The sequence below is a fragment of the Sylvia atricapilla genome, chromosome 4 (assembly GCF_009819655.1).
Source record: "Sylvia atricapilla isolate bSylAtr1 chromosome 4, bSylAtr1.pri, whole genome shotgun sequence".
In the NCBI taxonomy this organism is placed as follows: domain Eukaryota; kingdom Metazoa; phylum Chordata; class Aves; order Passeriformes; family Sylviidae; genus Sylvia; species Sylvia atricapilla.
Genome location: NC_089143.1, coordinates 47,856,124 through 47,877,226, shown reverse-complemented (window position 1 = coordinate 47,877,226; position 21,103 = coordinate 47,856,124). Strand labels below are relative to the sequence as shown.

At 38.6% G+C, this 21,103-nt stretch overlaps 1 protein-coding gene across 1 annotated transcript in view; it reads right to left on the bottom strand.

The window, feature by feature from the left end:
* Positions 1–834: 834 nt before the first annotated feature.
* Positions 835–21,103, bottom strand: part of COL25A1 (collagen type XXV alpha 1 chain) — a 296,280-nt gene continuing 276,011 nt past the window's right edge. The window contains exons 32-40 of the mRNA XM_066317842.1: positions 19,042–19,122; positions 17,144–17,179; positions 16,253–16,306; positions 13,612–13,665; positions 12,470–12,496; positions 11,705–11,758; positions 5,950–6,036; positions 3,067–3,105; positions 835–1,748 (exon numbers count right to left, since the gene is read on the bottom strand). Of these exons, the coding sequence (XP_066173939.1) occupies positions 1,713–1,748; positions 3,067–3,105; positions 5,950–6,036; positions 11,705–11,758; positions 12,470–12,496; positions 13,612–13,665; positions 16,253–16,306; positions 17,144–17,179; positions 19,042–19,122 (468 nt within the window). The 3' untranslated portion in view covers positions 835–1,712. The remainder of the gene's footprint in view (positions 1,749–3,066; positions 3,106–5,949; positions 6,037–11,704; positions 11,759–12,469; positions 12,497–13,611; positions 13,666–16,252; positions 16,307–17,143; positions 17,180–19,041; positions 19,123–21,103) is intronic.

Sequence of the window (21,103 nt, the reverse complement as noted above, 5' to 3'; positions counted from 1 at the left end):
TGCTGTAACACTCAGGTAACATTTTATAGTCTGTCTGTGCCACCTGAAGGTTTTCACTGTTGTAATCATCACTGTTCAAACAGGTTGACACTTGCATCTCTGAAAATTCAGGGAAAGCAAAACATATTTCCTTATATCTGTGAACACCTGTTTACTTCTTACTGTTGGAAAGATGGAATTGAGCAGTAAAAATACATATGTATTCAAAAATACATATGTATAGTGTCAGGTTTTGGGTTTTTATTAGGAAGATACTACTAATTGGAGGCCACAAAATTGACTTCTTGCTCTAAAAATCTGGGTTTTTCTCAATGAAAAGCTGGGTTTGACTCCAATATACCAAAATGACAATAAAGATTCATCAAAGAGAAATAGTCCATTATAGTGGCATTTCCACTGATCTGAGATCGTGAAGCAATATAAAAAGTGTGACCCCATCTTCACATGATTTAGAAATGATGGAGCAAGGAAAAGTGTGCGTTCCAAGAAGGGCATAAGGCGCCCTCATATGAATGGAGACAAGCTGTCTTCTTCAACTTTAGTTTTGGTCTACATATGAAAGACAACTCTTCAAAAAGAACTAAAATCATTTGGGATGATCCTGCTATATACATTAGGAACAGAAGTGATATAAAAAGAACCTCCATCTGCCAAATATGGCACCATTTCTCATAAATTAATCTCTCAAACTAACTTCAGTGCACCATATGAAGACTCAAAGTTGTAAAAAATACCTCGTGGCAAAACTACAAATGTGCACCAATTACGTAATTCTAGCAATGAAAAAAGTGGAGAAGGAAAAGTCTCTTTAGAAAGCCACCTGAACAGGGAAAAAAAATCAATACATTTAACAGTGAAGCATGGTGACAAGCGTGCGGTGATAATCACACAGAATTGTTGCTCTCCAATGTTTTTTGAGCAATAATGTCCACTAAAATCACCGTAACAACATAAAAGGAACAAGATGAATACATCATTCTGTGAAACACAAAAATAAACTCTTTCTTTTCTAGACTTAAAGGCTTCAAAGACTCTGAAATAAAAACTGTTAATACTGAAACAAGATGAATATATGGCTTGAAAGTATTTTCTTCAATGCCATCATCACAAATGTTGAATAGATTATTGAAATGCATTCTTTATGGCAACAGTAACAGGAAAAGGAAACAAAACAAACCATTGCTTCCAAAATCCTGTAGAGAAGTTCAGCTAGTTATGAGCAATTTAAAGTGAATAACCTGAAAACCACACCATGATACGTACATCTCTGGTCAGTTCCATTACTATCCTCCTCTGGAGGATGATCTGATTCACCCCCACCTCAAGAGTGCTTTCTCCTGCAGCAGTCCCAAAATACAATATGCAGAGTACATATACTCTGTCCATCCTCGAGTGAGGTTGAGAAGCTTCTAGTCTCAGGCGGTGTCTGCCATCAAATGATCCCTGCAGCACCTCTGCAACCTTTTCAAACAACCCACAGAGAAGTCTGGTTTCTTCTTCAACGTTCTGTCCCTCTGGATGAAGGACTCGACAGGGCCTACGGTGAATGTCTTCACGACCGTGAGCAGTGCAAGGCAAAACCGATGCTGACCAACAGGCGGGGGTCCCTCCTTGGTCAAAGGGGCAAGTATCCCGCAAGACTGGAAGCCATCCACCTGCAGCTGGAATGCTATTCCCCAAAAATTCAAGGCCTCTTTCTATGCTCCTCTGGTCTATCTCTTTTTGGCAATGAGCCATGGTGTGACTCCCTTGAGATGACAAAAGGAAATGACTCAGAAGCTGGAATCAAAGGTCACCATGAACAGCCACTCATGATCACACAGCAAGCAGGTTTGGCACACAAACTCATGCTTTTAGTTCATATGAGCAGATGCGGTGTCATGAATCAGTGACAAGTTTAAGATGCACATGGAAGCCAAGTCAGTAAACTCCAACAGCAGCTGGTAGAGTACATTTCATAGCATTTTGCTCTTATTTGGTCACAATTTCTTGTAAACTAGTTCATGGCACTCATTGTCCATGCATATCCACAAGCCAAAACATAAGAATTTACAGAAATACTAATTTCCATAATTGATTATTGTTTCAAGATTTCTCTCTCTTATTAGAGAGACAATCTTTGTGGGTTTATCCTGCAGTTTTGTATCATCTAACTGCAGACATAGGTGAAAAAAAGATGTATGTACGGACTATTGCAAACAAGTAGAAGCTGCTACATGTAAACATATCTCAGACTTGTAAAATCAAATTTTCAGTTCTCAACTATAAATAAAAAAGTGGAGCACTATATACACAACTTCATGCTTGTAAGGTTAGATTCGTCACTGCAGAGACAAAAAGAGATACAGATTAATCAAATTAGTAAGTTATTTCAGACATCTATTACAAATACATAGATAAGGCAGAGTTGTAAATATTGATAGTTATTTCCTCAGCACCAATTATTCTTCAGAGATAATGCACCCGAGATTTCACTTATGCTCCATGTTATCTGATATATTATATGCCAGTATCCCTCCAACTACATTATTCTGAATGCTATGTTTTTAAATCAAGCATTGTCTAGGTTAAATCTTTACTAAAAAAATGTTGCCAGTTAATATTGCCATAAACCACAAAACCCAGGGGGATTTATTGAAGAATAGAAAAGTAAGGCAAAGAAAAGGACAAGGATACACTGTCCTTCTCAGTATCCCAGAAAACCAATATAGTAACACATGGACAGAAATACTTGACAAAAATGCCACATCCATGAGCTTTTATAATGAATAAGAAGCACTGATCATCTACAGAAACCAAAGGATGTGTGAGTCTTCATGTGAAAAAACAAATGTTTTGGACTTTCCAGAAAACTATTTCTACACTACTGCCTAAATGAATTATTCTACATAAATTACAACATATCACATCAACTACTGTCATGGAGAGGCCTGATCTTGCATTGCTGGATATGTCTGTCTAAGAGGCTCTGAGGTGTATCTTGATGCTGTTCAGTATGCTTGTGACAGGCACTTCTGTGAGCTAAGACATACTGCTCCTGAAAAGAAAAAGCTCTGCCCATCCTACCTTTTGCCAACAGCCAGGCATTGGTAATCCATCAGGACCCTGTTTCAAGGGGAATAAAAGGAGAAAAAAAAAAAAAAAAAAAAAAAAAAGCTTAAATTTGATAGGATAGATATTTCATCAACATCTGTTAGAACAGCTGAAGCAGTTTTGACTTTCTATCTAAAACATAGCTACCAGTTAACTTATTTTCTCTCTTATTCTCAAAGTGAAGGAAAAGGCAAAGGTGAGAAAGTTTACACTGTAAATACACACATGCACTTCTCTGCTCTAAAGATTTGTTTTTCTCTAAAACATCAGAACTTCTTTATTTGTTTCTTATTGCTGCTAGAGCTCAGGCTACACATTGTTTTAAATATCATCTGTTTTATCACAACAATCTGTATCTGAATGTACAAGATCAGTGAGGAAAAAAAACCACTATCACTTTTATCTGGAGAGTATTATGTTTTATGGGCCCCTCAATACAAAGGTCACCCTGTGATAAGACAGCAAGACTAGAATGGGAGTAGGATCTTTTCTTTTCACTTTCAATACCAGTTTTTGAATGAAGCAGTGACATCTTAAGGCCTGAACATACCTTGGGTGCCACAGTGGAAGAAAACATCAGCAGTGAGAGCAAGGCAGTACAGCACCACTGATTACTTCAGCATTTGGGCAATATGGCCATCTAATTTCTTCTCATGGTAGTGAGAGTCACTCCTTTTCTTTTCGGTTGCTACCCTACCTTCATGTATCTCCATGCATCCAGTCAGATCAGGACCAGCTTTTGACCAGAGTCATACTGGTTTTCATGGATGTAATTCCAATTTACATGGCTGTCCAGGGTTTATTCAGGGAGTTATATGCCCAGAATTAGGAGCAGATACAATGCCCTTAGACTATGCATAAGCAGAAAAAAATCAGGCCTTTACATTTCTTAGAATTTAGAAGAGCAATACTTAATGTTAACCTACATGTGAAGATACTGGTTAATACAGGTTTTTGAATATACTTGCATGTGGTCTGATGTGAATGACTTGCTGCCTAAACAAGAGACAGCGCTGTGTGCTAAACAGCTTATTCTAGCAATTATCTACAAACAGAATATTTTTTATCCATCAATGATTGTTAGTGAATCTTCAGATATAAATGATAATACAGAGATAGAGAAACATTTTCAAATACAAAGCATGCTTGATTATCCCCAACAAAATATGAGATATGGTTACCATTAATTGAAAGCAAACAACATGGACTATGGAATAATCTTAATGGACTGTGTATTTACAATTAAAAAGCAACTGACTTCAAATTAGAAGTGCTATAATCAAAATAAAACTTACTTAATTTAACATTCATTTCAGAGAACCGTGCTTAACCACCAAACAATAGCAGAACATGCAGATCAAATTTTACTGTGAACAATTAAAAAGAAAAATCCTTCTTGTATCTTTAGGAAATGTGTATGTACTATTCATTTGGGGTTTTCTTTCTTAAATGGAAAAGAGTTCCAACTCACTTTACCACTAAATAAAAATAACTGTTGCCAGATTGGTACAAGGGAGAGGGTCAAGAAGTAGCATTTTAGTATAGGTGGGAACTTGAATTCATGCTAGCATAGGATGAGGAGTGTTGTGTGTATTCCAGGAAGGTAAGTTCCAAGGGTAAGACCATTAAATAACAAAGACAGTGAGGGTTTGGGCTGCAGACCGTTATATTCTTACAAACATCAGGTAAGCTTTTATTTCCAGATGTGTTTGAATACTCTGATAATAGGCCAGACACCACAAACATTACTTGTGGATGATCTGGAAGCCAAGCTCCAGCTTGCCTTACTGGAAGCCTTGATTTTTAGAAACAGTATTTAAATCCTTCTGTTTTGACTCATTTTAGCCAAATTGTGAAAACATGCCCCTGTGATGGCATGGATTTGGAAGGAAGACCAGGGTGCAGAGTAGCTATGGGACAGGCCAGGGTGTGGAGCTGAGCAGTGCAGACAGAAGTCATCAGACTTGATTAGAGGTGAACATTGTGCTGGATTTCTACAACTTGGGTTCAGGGTGAGTAAGGCAATGGGTATTTTGTGAGGAAAGTAACAAACCAACAATTCTCAGGGAAAATGTAGGAAGGACATAAACTTACAAATTACCAGGTGATGTGGGAGCAAATTGCTGAGAGTTAGGCTTAAGGTGTCAACAAGAACGTGTGTTCTCTCATTGCAGTTATGATCACTTGAAGCAGCTGGTTTGTTCATGCACATGCATGTGTTACATGAAAAATGTAAAGCCAGCTCAGAAAAACACTATTTTACATTGGGAATGGCTGGACTGCAAACAAAGGAACTGCATGCAGGGTTGGTAGGAAAGAGAAATACTGTACCAATTGGCAAGGGGCATCCAGCCCATCCAGGCCAGGCTGGCCTGGCTCCCCTTTTTCCCCCTTAATTCCACGGAATCCCTGTTTGTAAAGATTAACTTGCAATGTTACTGTCAAGGAAATACCATCAGTATTGACTTAAATGGAGTAAACAACAACAACAACAACAAAACAACAGAGAGGAAAGAGGAACGAGCTGACTGCTTATGATTAAAACCTGTGGGGCACTGATTCTGGCACATTCCAAATTTGGTTCCTTTCCAATGTATTTTGCAAAAAAATGAAGAAAAAAATCAACCCACCATCAAAACCTCACAAACTTAGCCCAGAGATCTTAAGTCTGGTGCTTTAAACCAAATTAGGAGCTTTGCCAACAAAGTCTGCTCCAGAATTTGCACTTGAGTTGAAGCTGTGTTAACAAAGGGTGACAGGTTACACAGTAGCTCGTGCTTGTTCCTCTCCCCTCATTTCTTATTCCATCAGTTTACAGCAGGATGACTGATCTTCCAATACACAAGTGAGACGTACCAATGGGCAAGGTGCATCTAATCCAGGAGCACCCTGTTCTCCTTTCTCCCCTTTAGGCCCTTTTTTGCCTTTCTTTCCCTTTTCCCCCTGTGGATACAATGGTTTGGACAAAACAAGTTTCATTCTTTTGGAAAAAAAAATAAAAGGAAGATTGGGTTTAAAGTTTGGGTTTTTTCTTTTTAAGCCAATGGAGAGCTGAAAGGACACTTACCACTGTGTTCTGGTTTGGATGGTGCATTATGTGGAAAAATAAATTATATGATCACAAGCAAGAACTGCAATCAGTCTCTATTAGTTTGTGTTCGTATTTCATATCAGTATTATGAATTTTTTGAAACCTAGAACAGGGCTTGAAATCATTGATTTCTTGAGACAGAGGCAAATCTGCAAATCCCCCCAATTTGCAGTCCAAAATAAGAGGTCTCCTATTTTGTTAAGTGATAGCACTGAAGGGTAACGTGTTCACTAAGCTGAACTCATCAGCTTCCCAGAGGATTTGCCACTAGTCAGAAGTAACTTTGGGAAAGCAGAATCCATCAGCAGAGTCTTTTGATAAAAGACCTGTGGCACAGATGCTTCACAGGGATGATTGACTTAATTCTATTAGCTTCCAGGATATCACATCAAGGGTGAACCTGGCCAGCAGCATCCTTTTCTAACTGACCCTTTGCACTCTGGTAAGAGTTTGGAACAAATCCTATTCTCTGTTCCATAGAAACCCACACACATCACTGAGGGTGCACTGCTGTCACTCCAAATACAACACGACCATTTCAAACCCTGTTACAGGAATCAAAACACTCGAACTGCTTGATGGAGAGGTGCTATGACACTTTCAACATTTTCATATTGTCTTGCTATCATAAAGTAATCAGAAGTGATAATTAGATTATTTATTTAAGCATTTTAATATTCAAATATTCTCTCTGCTGCAGGCAATGTTTCATATTTGACCAAAATTCAGTCCTTTGATTTCACACTGAGTTTTCTTTTTAAGTGCAAAACTTCTAATGCTTTAATTCTCATGGAAAGTAGTTGATTCCCCTCAACAAAGCTACCTGCAAAGATGACCTCACCTTCAAGCAGTGTAAGAGGTTTAGAGAGTTCATTTTATAATTGATTTCACACCAGTTGATCACAATGGTAAATGAGTTTCAGGTTGCTCTCAATTTCACAAAAATAAAAAAGGGATCACTTTAAAAATTAATAAATTGGACTAGGATTGTAAAAAATGGGATAGGAAGGATAAGTAAATCAGGATATCACAAAGAAATGGGAAAAATAGTCATAGGAAAATTAGTATAACACTGGAGAACCAGAAAGTGAGGTTGTGGCTACTGGAAGGATTTAATTTGTGAGGAAAAGGGTAAAAAAGACAGAGGAATTATAAGGAATGAGGGTAGAAGGAGAAGGAAGGAATGCCCCTTTGGAAAGACAGATGGATTTTGGTGAAGCATATTAAATAGACATTTAACTTGTTCCACACCAGTACAGAAAGACTTAATCTATTAACAATAGAGAAAAATAATTTTTACACATAAAAAATATATATAAATAGTATTTTTAAAAGGAAGGAAAGCATATTAGTCATTTAATATAACAGCATACCTGACACATTCAAATAAAACAAAATGTTCCATGAGCAAAACATACTGCATTCATGTCATGATAGAAGCAAAATTACTTGTCTATCTTTTCTGTGTGCCAAAAGGTCACAGGATAATATTTGGAAAAACAGCAACCCAAACATTACCAGTCCATACCAAATGATAAGATTGTCATATAAAAAATCCTCATAAGACAAGAACCATAAATTGGCTACATTTCCATCTTAAACCTACAAAGATGACAAACGTAGCTGAGAAACCAAACAGCTTAGGATCAAATTCCGTGCTATTAGTGCTCAGTGGAGCACCAATATATTTGCACTGAATGTATGGAAGCACAAAGCATGGACATACTCCAAAAAGGATTCTGAAAGTGAGCAGTACAGTTTGGGTTCCAATTCCTTTTTAATCTTTAGAAATTTTATTTCTTTAACTTCGTGTTTTGTAAGCCAGCAGTTAAGTATTTTCAACTTCCAGTTCTGCAGGCAGATCTATGCTCTTATTTAATCCAATGCAGCAGTCATCTGTGCAGAAAACAGTCTGAATTTCCTGGGTACTTTGCTACTTTTTCCACAGACTGAGTTCTTTCTTCTTAATGTCTGATCTTTACTCCTTATCGTGAACTACAGAAGCCCACAGGAGTTATGGGGATTCTACATCTGATGAGGATTGAAAAAAAAATTCCTTTTTGTCCTTCTTCAGTGCGTAAGGAAATAAAAAACTGTGGCACTTCTGCAACTTTCCACTATGTTCCACTATGGTTGGAACAATCTACAACCCTCACACGCACACATTCTCATCAATGCAGAGTGTAGGGGAAAAGGATAATGCCTTCTCATCAATGCAGAGTGTAGGGGAAAAGGATAATGCCTTTTCATCCTCTGTTCAGACTCCTCTGTCAAAATTCATAACAGTCACAACTGCACATCTGGGACCACGGGCCACTTCCCTCTCCTCACCACAACACAATCTCTAATTTTTGTTAAAGCCTATTCGTTTTTGAAAGGAATTCTTTTTCTATTCATACGACTTAGAAATACAAACCTTTTGTTGTGATGAGTCCTGCTGGACTATAATTTTATATGAGTAATTACAGCTAGAACATTTTTTAAAATATTTTTAAACCCATGTTATGAAGACATAATGCAAACACTGACTTGCTTTCACAGTTGCAGAACTACTGATGGGCTAAAATATGTATTAACAGTCATCCCAAACTTAAGAAGTAAGGATTTATTCCCTGCATGTCTATGAAAAAAGTGTCACTGGTTCTCTTTAAAATGTTCATAATGGTAAGTATTTTTGCAGTGCAATTTAAGTTTCTTGACTAGAAACTTACTAATCTCAATTTGCATTATGTCAGACCAACAGTCAATAAAAATATTTAAAAAACAAGAAAATCATCAGTGAGATGGTCAAGTTATTATTCTGTTATTACAAATATTGTTTCTCTGTTGAAATGGGTGCTGTTAGACCAATGTGGTCATAGATTATTAGTAATTTACATAAGGAAAACCACCAGAACACAGAAGACTTGGTATAATGAGAATTTGGATGACTTGCATTACATTGTATCTTTTGAGAGTCACTTTTCTATTTGGAAAAGGAACTATTGATGCAGCTAAAGTAATTTTAGTGAAATAAGTTTGCTTGCATGATATAAATATTCCCTTATTTATGGGAAAAAAATGTGTTGAAACTGTGCAATGGAAGTGTCCTCCACAGAGATCTCAGCTATATATTTTCTTACTTTTCACTGGGAAACCCCTTCCTTTGCCTTCTAGTTTTCATTAAATACTCTGGGAATCTTTAAGGCAGGTATTTGATCTCCATTTTCACCCTACAGACTTCCTGTCAATCTTCCTTCCATGAAACGGTGTTTTTTGAAACACGTATCAGGCTTGCAAACTACTTTATCCCATGCATTCTCCTCAGGAAATGGGTTTGCCTTTTCATGAATTTTTAGGGAGATGCAGGACCAGAGTTCCTAGATGTGTCCTGCAAGAGAGCAAATCTCCACAGGCAGCCTATATCACAACTGAACTCCACACAACACAGCTGAAAAGGGTGTAGCCATGCCACACACCATTCCCACACACAATTCCCTCACTCCCTCGCAATTGAAGTCCCATGTTTGACTTATCTCGTCAATCCCTGGGACTAATATCCAAAAGCAGCATTTTGGAATCTGGAAAATTAAAACATTTTTACATCCTGAGTGCTGAATCTCATCTGTTGCATTTTCACATTATATTTGCATAAGAGAACTTTTTACCAGCTTTTCATCTTTTCTTCCAGAAATCTCCTGGAGCGCCAGTGGCTGAAATGTGTCTGCCAATCTGCTCTAGCTGGACATGGAAACACAGACTCAGAAAGCTTGACTGAAAGGGAGTTCTGGAGGTTGCCTAAGACTGCCATCCTGAGCAGGATGACTCCTGACCCCAGGGCAGGTCAGATCAGACCAGGTTCTGCAGTGCTCTTTGGGCAGTGGTTCAGCCCCTCTCTGGACTCACTATTCCAGGGCTGTGCTGTCCTCCTAGTGAACAATTGCTCAGAGCCTCTCAGGAGCAGGTTACGGTCCTGCATTTACCCATTTGCCATTACCCAGAAGATTTTTGCTCTATCATCTTCTTGTCTCCCCTTCCAAGTAGTTTGACTTGTCAGACTAAGCTGGTCCACCTCCTCCAACCTCAGCTACCAGTTGTGTTTGCCCCAGACCCCTGCCAGCTTGGTAACCTTCTAACTCTCTGATTTTGTCTTGAATCATGAGGCTCGAAAGACCATCTGCAGAATTTGAGAAACCTCACTAGAATTGATTAGAGAGACATGATTACTTATTTTTTATCTTCTGAACACAACTCTTTGAATGTATCCCAGGGTGAGAACATACTGTTAAGCTCATATAATTTGGCACTTGCTGTAACTCCCACTTGGCACAAAGAGCATTTTGGCTATCAGCTCTCTGAGCTGGCAGTTTTCAGTTACACCCCTCGACTGCTAGCTGCTCTCAAGGAGAAAAGGGGTTCACTGGTGGCAGACAGGCCTGTACTCTGACAGCAAGTAAGGGCTCACCATTCGTTGTGATCACTCCACCAGGTCAAACACAGTATTCATGGAGCACCTGCTTAAGCTACTGTTGTTCTGCAAAATCAGTACCTTACCAGTGATCTCTGAGCTCAAAAGAAAGAGCAATATACCGAGCGACAAAAGGGTAGGATGAACTTCATACTATCCTTTTCAGTGCATTCTTGGGAAGTGTTTTGCCTAACCATATTAAGAAATGGAGATGATCTCTAACACACATGGTGACTTTTTAGCCCTGCTTCTTGTTTAGGACACCATGATGAAAAATTGATCTAGCCTAACCCTGCATATGTCAGCTTGACAAAAACATTTGTCTGACCTAAAAAAATCATCTGCTGCATGTATGAACTTTTAGATTAAGTGTCTTGGTGTGAGTTCTAATTCAGCAAACTGGGATTTGTGTTGGATAGAAATGGAAGAGATCTGCTAATGAAGTTTCTCTATACACACTAAATCCTGCATTGCTTTTTACTAAACAGATTTCCGAGTCACTGTGTCTGTACACTGAAAAGGAAGTCAGGTTGTTTCTGCTAACTTCACCCTCTAGCTGGTTTACCAGAATGGTAGAGCATATGATTCAATTTCAATCCACAAGTATCACTAAGTCCTTAATTGCAAATAAAACACTGACAAAAATAAAAATTCCAACTTTCAGCTTCCGTCTTAGTCGCTTGGTGTGGGACAGGTAGCATGTACAGGCACACTACACCAGGATCAACCAGTAGCGTGCAAATAATGCCAGGGAACAGAGCTGGGCTTTTCAGTGTAAAATCACTACCACAATGACTAATGTCTGCATTAAATATTTCAGGACTTTCAACAAGTGTGAGATGGACTGGAGCAAATGAGCCTTAAAAAAAGGCTGTGCTTTGGGACATGTTTGATATTTCTGGTCCTCTACATACACTTTTTTGTGGTTTTTCATGATTTTGCTTTAGCATGTATCTGTGACTTGTCTTTTGGCACACAGTAAAAATAAAGTTTTAACAGGATGATTTATAGCATATAGACAGCAGAACTGATTAGCTAAGGAATCAAGCAACAGTCAATAACACTGTGGTCACCTTTTCTCCCTTTTCTCCTATATCACCCTTTTCTCCTCGAGGACCAGGGAAACCCTATAAAAACAAAATGGACAAAGATAGGTTGACTTTTATTAATATGCAGATTAAGTTTTCAAATACTCTTGGAAAACCTAGAAAGATGATTTCACTACATGTTCTGTACCTATATGTGTGTTATGTGTGGACCCATGAGTATGTGAGATGAGTAAGTCACAGAGTTTTTGTAGAGATGCTTTGGCAGCTACAGAGAGAAATCATACCATTCAAACGTAGTCACCCATGCTACGTAGAATATGTGCATTCTGAAAAAGACTCCGCCAAGTCAGGGATTTCAGTGTAGGACTACAGAAAAAGTCTTTTTAGCATGCCAAGGAAAGAGCCTGTGTTTTGAAACACATCCCTTACAGGCTATGGAATTATTCTCTTTAATTAGAATAAATCCAGTTAACTAAGTGCTAAGTGACTCCTTGATCTTCTACAAGTGAGTCATCTGAATATTTTCTTACCAAGCATTTTTTCAGCTGACTGTCATCCAAAGGACCAAGTACCTGCATTACTAAGCACTACTATCTGGTGGTGTCTGTTGATAAGGGCTGTACATTGCACAATCTTTGTCCTCTTTACCACAGAGAAAGAGCAAATGCAGCACTCAGCACACTCTCTACAGGCACACTGAAAGGCAGTAAAGGTGTTGTGCTCCATAAGGGATTTCTTGGCAGACTCTTATCGACCCCTGAAAGTGCCCTGGTCACACACATTACTTACATCAAGGCCAGGCTCGCCGTCTTTACCCTGCCAAAGAACCACAGGAACTGCATTAGCTTCAGACAAGGACACTGCTGCCCATGTTTAATATTTCCAGGAACTGATAATCTGGCTGCAAAATTTTGCTTGACTGTAAAATTTTGTTTGTAGGTAAATTCCAGGAGCAAGCTAAAAATACAGGAAAAACCTAGAAAATTTTATTTTCAGTTGGCAGAAGTGGGAAACAGAAACAGGATTTTTTTTTTTTTTAATTTAACTCGCAAAAGTGACTCTCACATAAAAATGCATGGCAAGCTAATTTAACAGTCCATGGAGCCTGAAAACTGTCTCCAGCCACTGACTCCTGATCCAATTAAATGGATCCAATTAAATCACAGGTCTGTATTCCAGCTTAAATTAATTAATCAAACAGATTAGACTGGAGAGGGTATAGAAACACTAAAAGTCTCCTGGAAAGGCTGGTTGATTTTCCTTGCGTCAAAGTACAGAACAGACATGTGTATATGTACACACCTGACCCAGTCATTAGCAGTGTAAACAGGGGAAGCCAACTGATTTTACTGGGGATGTCCTTGTCAGGCCAAAGGAAGTTCTCCCTCATATTTTAGAAATGGATAAAATAATTAAAATTATTGATTTAAAACAAATAATTTCCACCTATGAATGAGCAACAATAAAATTCTCACATTTCTTCTGAGTAGATGGCACAGAAATGAAAGCAAAATGAGTCTCTGAAGTAACAAACAAACAAAAAAACCATAATGGTGAAGAAACCTTGCAGTATGGAAATCCAAGCAGCTTACTGACATTAAGAAATTCACAGCTTTCCACAGTTCCTCCTGAACTCCTGGCACTCTCACATGGTCCCATGGCAGGTGATGGCCAAAGGCTGCTGAACCAGGAGCACCTGCATTCTGCACCTCCTCTCTCTTGCTGGTTCATGTCAGGTCTGGTTTTTTATGTGCATGGGTAGAAACTCAAGAGTGTGATACAGACCATTGACCTTGCACTGTCAGGGTTTATTATCAATCTCTGCCTTTTCCAACTAATTCTACCGCTAGGTGAAAATCAGCCATAAAGCACACAAAGTTTAATCAGGGAAGAATGAAAAGTGCAGTGTGTACAAACTCTGTGCAACTTACAGGCAAGCCGTATGGTCCTCTGGGTCCAGGGTCACCTACAGTTCCCTTCTCACCCTAAGAAAAGATTACAGAACAAGCAAACCAAAACATTGGCTATCTCAGAAATTATCTCTACCAAGTTCCTTAGGTTAAAGTTTATGCATTCCTAAGTATTTTGAGTGGAAAATATCCAAGCTCATTTATTTTTATTAAATATTTAAGGGCGGAAGAGAAGGCGCGCATTACTTTCTAAGCAAAATTACTTTTTAGGCATATGATATCATGTTCATTTTTACATACATTAGTAAATGAAAATATGTTTCAACTGAACACGCACCAGTGTCAAGTTTAAGCTTTTAACAGCTTAATGTTGCTCTCAGTAAGAACCCAAAGTTGTAATGAAAACTGAGGATATACAGCATCAAGCTGTATATACACACAGCAGCTGAGATGCTACACAGTGACAGGCAAAAATAATGTGTCAGTCAAAGCTAGATTTAAGTAGGCAATGCTATTAACAGTGACATTGTGAAGATTATCCTATGCACTGTACTGTGTTGCTAAATCCTCTATTGGATTCCAGATAAGTGATGTAAATACCCTGGTTTATTAAAATCAAAACAACTGTAATAACATGCAAGACAAACAAGTACAGAGATTACTCCAGAAGTCTACCTTGTCACCATCCAAACAGACTTTGTATAAACATGATCTGATGTTTTCAATTTCAATAAATAGTTAATTGAAAACCAACAACCCACCCTAATTTGCACAACAGTCCGTTCTACCTCAGAGTAGTAATTCAGCATCACTTTGAATGCAGCCTGTGCACCAATGAATTCATGATTATTCTGTAAAATAGCTCTAATTCCCTTGCAGGTTTATACTGGCCCAAGGTTTTTCTTATCAATACAGACAAAATGGGGCCCTATTCAGTGACAGTGAACACTGGCCCTGTGCACTGTTTTTAATTAAAAAGGTAAAGTCTGAAATCTGCAGACAAAAATGTTTCCCTCCTGCTTTCACATAAACAAGTTCAACAGTTGCAAAGGCAAGTCGTAAAACAGCATTAAAAAAACATGTTTTGTTATTTAAATAATGAGACATATATCAACGCTGGGCATCTGTTACATAACCATGCTACAAACAACTTCTCCTCCCAAATGGTATTGAATAATTAAATGAACAATTACAGCAACAATCCTGCTGGTTGCCTGCTTGGGAAAAAACCTTCTATGTCTTGTGAACTTCCTCCCATTCATTTAGCTCCACAGAAAATGGTGGGTGTGCAGGAATTTTCTGCACACCTTGGTCTTTCTATTTTTGTGAAGTTCTCCTTCTATGTTCATGCAATGACTGATTTACATCACAGCAATTCCTATCCCCTTTGTAGCTACTGCTTTTTAGCAGCTACAGTAGGGCTTACTCCAGATCCTGCTGCATGACTTCTTAAGACCTTGCATACCCTCACAAGGAAAAAATATTAGTAGCTCTCTTCCATAGATGAGAAGAATAGTTTATATTCTATAGTCGAAGACACTTCAACTGGTAGCACGCATGCATATCCTTCTACATAAAGCTCATAATGCAAGAATACAACATATGGTATTTTTATATGCTTCTACATGTGTATCTCATCTAAATTATTTAATTAAGGTTAGAGGATGTTTAACTATCTTTTCACAGAATGGACAGAAGATACGTTTTTGTCCTAACTGAAGAAAAAAAAAGAATTGAATCAGTAATCCCCTAGAGAAACAGAAAAAATACTCAAGTCCTTCAGGCACTTAACTAGCCTGAGTGGTAACTGCAGCCTACTGTACAGTTTAATTTGGACTATGCTGCATGTCTTGTATTTATTCCTCAATACACAGCTTTGTAAAAATGAATCTTACCTTCCTCAGATGAAGCTAACTGGACCTCTGCCATGTGGCTGTGTCCTTAATACAGCTAGTCTGAAGCTGTTTTAGTACAGTTGTTTTGTTAAAGTGAGGAAGTCAAAGAGACAAAGTTCTAGACTGGCAACTCCTTGGAGGTTTTAGTTAGGATATCATCTTCTGGTTTCTTGTGTAAGTTGATGGTTGTATTGTTCAAGGTGACAGGCTCATAGTTAAAGATCACAGTTCCTATCCTATCTCCACTGGAGAAAATTTACCTTGAATATTTAAAATTAAATAGCAGGGCTCCTATCTCCTAAGCTTAAAAAAAAAAAAAAAAAAAAAAAAAAGTTTGCAGAGGCTGGAGATTTTTTTCCTGAATAAGAAGAGGAGAGAAATATTCTTCTTTTTTTGACACTACATTTTTATAGAATCAGATCACACGATCTTCTTTTGTACCAGTTTGTTCTCTCAATTTACACAACATAATGATACTAATGAAAATCATGTTCTGTTTGTGGCACTGTGAACTAGAAAGTCCAGTCAATTTCTAACTGATTAGTCATTTCAAAATACCAGCTCCCTTGGAGTTAATGAGTTACAACGTCAACCTCAAGGAGATAAATGTGTGTGTAAATAGAGCGCATTTACAGGTCTGGGCTGCTCCTCTACAGGTGAGATACTGTTCTGCTCTGTAACATCTAGGCACAGTATGAGTCCCCACATGACATTTTTCCATTGTGGCAGTCACTCTGTAAGGAGAAGCACATGGAGCATATACTTACTCTCTCTCCTTTGGGACCTGCAGGGCCATGGGGACCAACCGGGCCATCTAAACCCTAAAAAAAGGAACAAAGAGGGTAAGAGAGAGGGCTTGTTCTTACAACTCTTTAGTTTTAATAGCTGTCTTCTACACAGAACTAACATGGAATCAGTCTTCACTGGTCGAAAACTTGGATTTAATTGTGATGCAACCTATTTGGCTTTCCAAACTCCACCTAACTTTCCTGTTACAAGTGTCTTTCTTCTATTTGGTGTTCACTGCATCCATGGAAGCAATCAGATTTACAAAGATCTTAAACTGATTGGAAGATGGAAGAGTCAAAAGAGAGATTTTTAATTATTGTTTTATTTTAAAATTGATTATTCTTTAAATTGAAATCCCACCTCTAGGATGGACTTACCTATTGCAGGGATCAATGAGAATCTTACTTCCCAGATATAACTCTTTCACTGCATAGATTTCTTTATTATTAAAGAAAGCATAAGACTTAACATCTATGATGTGTAATATAACAACGTCTGCAGATGATCCCCAGCACATCTGCATCTCCTTCACTGATTCCATATTAGCACTGAACAGCTATGTTCTCCCGTAAGCTAAATCCCTAACTCTTCTCAGGAAAACTAGCAACCCAACCAAGGCAGTTGTCCGACCAAAAATCAAAACTAAGTTGCCTTTTTAAGGTTCAGAGCTCCGTCTACAGAGAATTTTGTTCTCTCTCCTACACATATTGCCTGAGAATCTGCTTGAAGCTCCCTCCTATACAGCATGGAACATGCCTGGAGCATTTGGCCTTCCTTCCTGTGTGCAGGGAGCGAGCTCGGCTGGCAGAGGCCCTGGGAAGCACAGGGACTCAGTCACAAAGGGGGACACAGAAAGACAAGGGACTCACCCGGGCTCCTGGCTTTCCGTCTAAGCCAGATGCTCCCTGTGTGGTGAGGTGGATGCATGGATGATGGGCACGACACGAATGACAAGAACGTGAGATTAGTAAGTGGTGCTGATGAATAAACACAATTCAAACATACAGTACACGCTGTGACAGGGTTGTGGAGTTGGGTATCACATTACTACATCATGTTAGTTAAAAATTCACATAAAACACCAAGAGCCTGACTCTGTTCTCGCTTCAGTGTAACATCACTGACCCAACCCTGCCCTTGTATCAAGTATATTAGAGCTGGATAGTGTCAGGCTATAGGAGCGCTACAAACACCAGATGTTAGGGTGTTTTTGAGCCTGAACACATAAATATTTACTTTGTAATCTACTCACACGCTTTCTAATTTGTAAATAGCGACAATACTGAATAGTATACACAAAGGAAGAAAAGTGTGTGTTAACTGCGATAGGAAATATTTAAGTGCAAGAATACTGCATTATGCAGCCAACAAAATCTGGATCCTGACCACAATGGCCTCATTCATTTCCAAGAGCCCGGGAGACAATCACATTTCCTGTTTTCCCGCTGTACTCGCAGCCCAGAGCTCAGTCACGGGCAGCCCCAGGCACGCCGGGCGATGAGCCGCAGCATCCTCGGGGACGGGGGGACCCCTCGTGGATCCAGTGCGAATAACAGAGAGAGCCGGAGCGCCGATGTGCCCGGGATGTGCGGCACAGGCGACACCACCGGTGGGGATACAGGGAATAATCCGGGAACACCTCCCTCCTAAAAAATCAAACCAAACTAACCCCCAAAGAAACCCAGCTAAAATCTCCAGCCAACTCAATAAAACGAGCCATTTTTTGGAACGTCAAACGCTTGGACTTTGCTCCTGAAAATGACATTTAGAAGGAGCAAGTAGGAGCAAAACGTGATCTGTGTAAATTTGGAAAACATAGCGTATTTTGTTCTGGAGTCTCTTCTACCTCGTAGCCATTTTCAGGGCATCTGCTCAGGCCCCCAAAGCTCACTCTCTACAGAGATGTAACTGTCAATGTGAAAATGAGCTTTTATTTTTCTCAAAATGAATTAAAATTCTCAGTGAGGCTGATCTTGTCCAGAGGCCCTGCATGTCATTCATGAAAATATTAGTCAGAGAAGTTTGTGTTGCTTTAGGTAAATTAAGTCTTTTTTCTCCATTTTGCTATCAACAACTGGGAGCAATCCTCATACAATAACAACAGCAAAGAGGAAAAATGAACTCTTTTTCTGAGAAAAAAGATAAAGCTGCCTTTTCAGCGTGCTTTCAAACACAAAGTATTTTCTATTTTATTAATTTAAATTTTAAGAATTCTGATGTTTCCATATTTTTAAGGTTCTTCACTTGGTAAGACAAAATTCATGCCACTCAGAATGGGAATTTTCTAAAGGACAAGGCAAAAGTAAGAATCCAGGGGGAAAAAAAAAGACCAAACACAACTAAATTCCCATAACCAATTTCTAGCTTTCCTCAATTAGACCTCTCCATTTGAACTGCAGAAGTGCAATAAGAGGAAGAATAACTGAGGAGATGAGGGGGGAAAGGAAGACTCCTTTTTAAATGGAAACACCGTACAGCACTTGAATAACAGCATGACTAATGTAATGGAGGTGATGACATCCTTGTGACACTGAACACTCTTAACTGACACACAACAGAAAAACCCAAACCCTGACAGCACTGGGTGTTACAGGACATTACTTGGGATGATAGCACAGATTTGGGACAAAACAAAACAAGACTGATGCTCTGCTCCAACACAGTATATTCTGTGTATGCTATTGAGTAAATCAGAGTTGTTCATGAGGGGTAGAAAGAGATGTTTGTGATTTGCACTTGAATTGAATAGTTGGGTTTTTTTACTTACTGGAAGACCAAGGGGCCCTCTGTCACCCTTTTGACCTGGTTCACCCTTCAATCCTTTAAGACCATTTAACCCTGGTTCACCCTAAATGTAAAAGTATAAATGCCAAATTTTTGGTGCTATAATGGGTGTTTAAGCTGGGATAGAAGAAGCCAGTCTCAGAAGCTGCAAATTCCAGTTTGAAACAAATTCAACATTCTCAGATTACTGACAATTTACATACTGATTGAATAGTGGGCAAAAGTACTTGAGAGATGTCTGCTCAAGATTTGCAATCTGTGTAAGAAATCCTACAGGAAACCTATGGACAACAGATTTTTTTAATCTTTTCTTAATAATTATCACTATAGTTAGATGGTTTGAATTAAGCATGAGTTTCAGGGGGTTTTGGAAATTCTTCAAATCCCATAAACCACCCTATGCAGATAATCCAAACTGAAAGATAAATAAGTTCATAAAAGTAAGCCTCAAAACTGCAGGTTTCTAGAGTGGGAGCACCTGAAAAGCACATTTGGTAAGGAAGCATTACTTTTCCTTATAGTAAACTGGAATTTGCAGCAAAATCTTACATAAAGATATTTTAAACCTTTAAGCATACATAATAAACAGCAACAAGTTAACAGAAACAGTATAGGTTACACAATGCCAAGCTATTTGGGAGGTCCACAGTTTCTGTGTTCATACAGAGAAATTTTAACAATGTAAGAAATAGCATTTGTTGTGATTGTTAAATCATGCATAGGCTATTACATTAAATATCACCAAGATGATAATACTGAGCTCAGAGCTGCCAACAAATCATTTTCTCATAATGAAAAACTGCATCAGCATGAGGGCTGCTCAGTCAAAGAGAGTATTCACCACACCTGCCTCTTTTGGGAAACAAAAATACGTGGGTATTTTATCCAGGCTGCTCCCCATGGCCTCATTGCTAGATTTCCCTTTGATGTATTATGTTACCTTATATTATATTCATATTTAAAAAAAAAATCTCAGTAGAACCCAGTCTGCTCCTTTAAGTAACTCCAGACTTCGTCTGCCTGCTTTGCACCCTAAGTAGCCATTTCTTCATTCTTACTCTATTTGACTCGATGTGATTTCAGAGCAAGTAGCACTGGAAACGCTGAAGTTTTGGAAACAGACCTGAGAAATCCCACAAAAGCCTGAGTCTCAGGCCAAAAGCCTGAGGTAAAGCAGGGCTGGTGCTAAAAAGGAACATACTTGATTTCAAAAAATGATTTATGACTTAGGTTTCTTAAGCCAAGGTAACACAGTCTCTTAAGGGGTCAAACTTGTGATTTTCAGTCTTGCACCTTTAAAAATCCAAAATAAAAGCCCAAATCTAAACAAAAACCCCTTTTCCTCCTCTTCCTTTCTTTTTGAGAAAGGTGTGATTAGGGAGCCATAGTGTTTTAAATGATCATGCATGACAAGACCACTGGCCTTAATCAATACAGCGTCAGGCTGAATTTTAGCTTACTGGTGACCACTGAATTAAAGCACAAATTAAAATATTCCACCTCTGCCAAAATTCACTTCCACTCTCCTGAGCTGTTCTCATGGGCTAAGAGAGTCCCTAAAGGATATCTATTCTATGGAAAATTGTACTGCAGACCTGTCTGATCATGAATCCAGTTTGGAAAACACAAAAATGCACACATCAGTTCGTGATGGTGAACTGGCATAACATGAGAAGAACTGGTCAGCAAAACACCTGTCACCTAACAAAGGCCATGGAGACTGGAAGAAACAGGAGGCACAAGAAAGCATAAATGAAGACGAGTTTTTCTGACTTAATTTCCTGAGCCTGCAACATGCTTCTGTATTCCAAAGTAATTCCAAGTGCAATGGTAACTTGCCCATAAACAGGAAGCTAAATAATTCAGTGCCACATCCCAAATATACATACAAAAAATGGACTTGCTTATGCTGAGGAGAAATACTACCCAGAAACAATCACAGAAAATTTATAAAGCTTTTAGGCTGCTAATATTAAAATCTGCTTTAAGGTTTAAGAATATCAGAAACATTTATTAAATGAAGTATGACAAAACATAGCTGCATG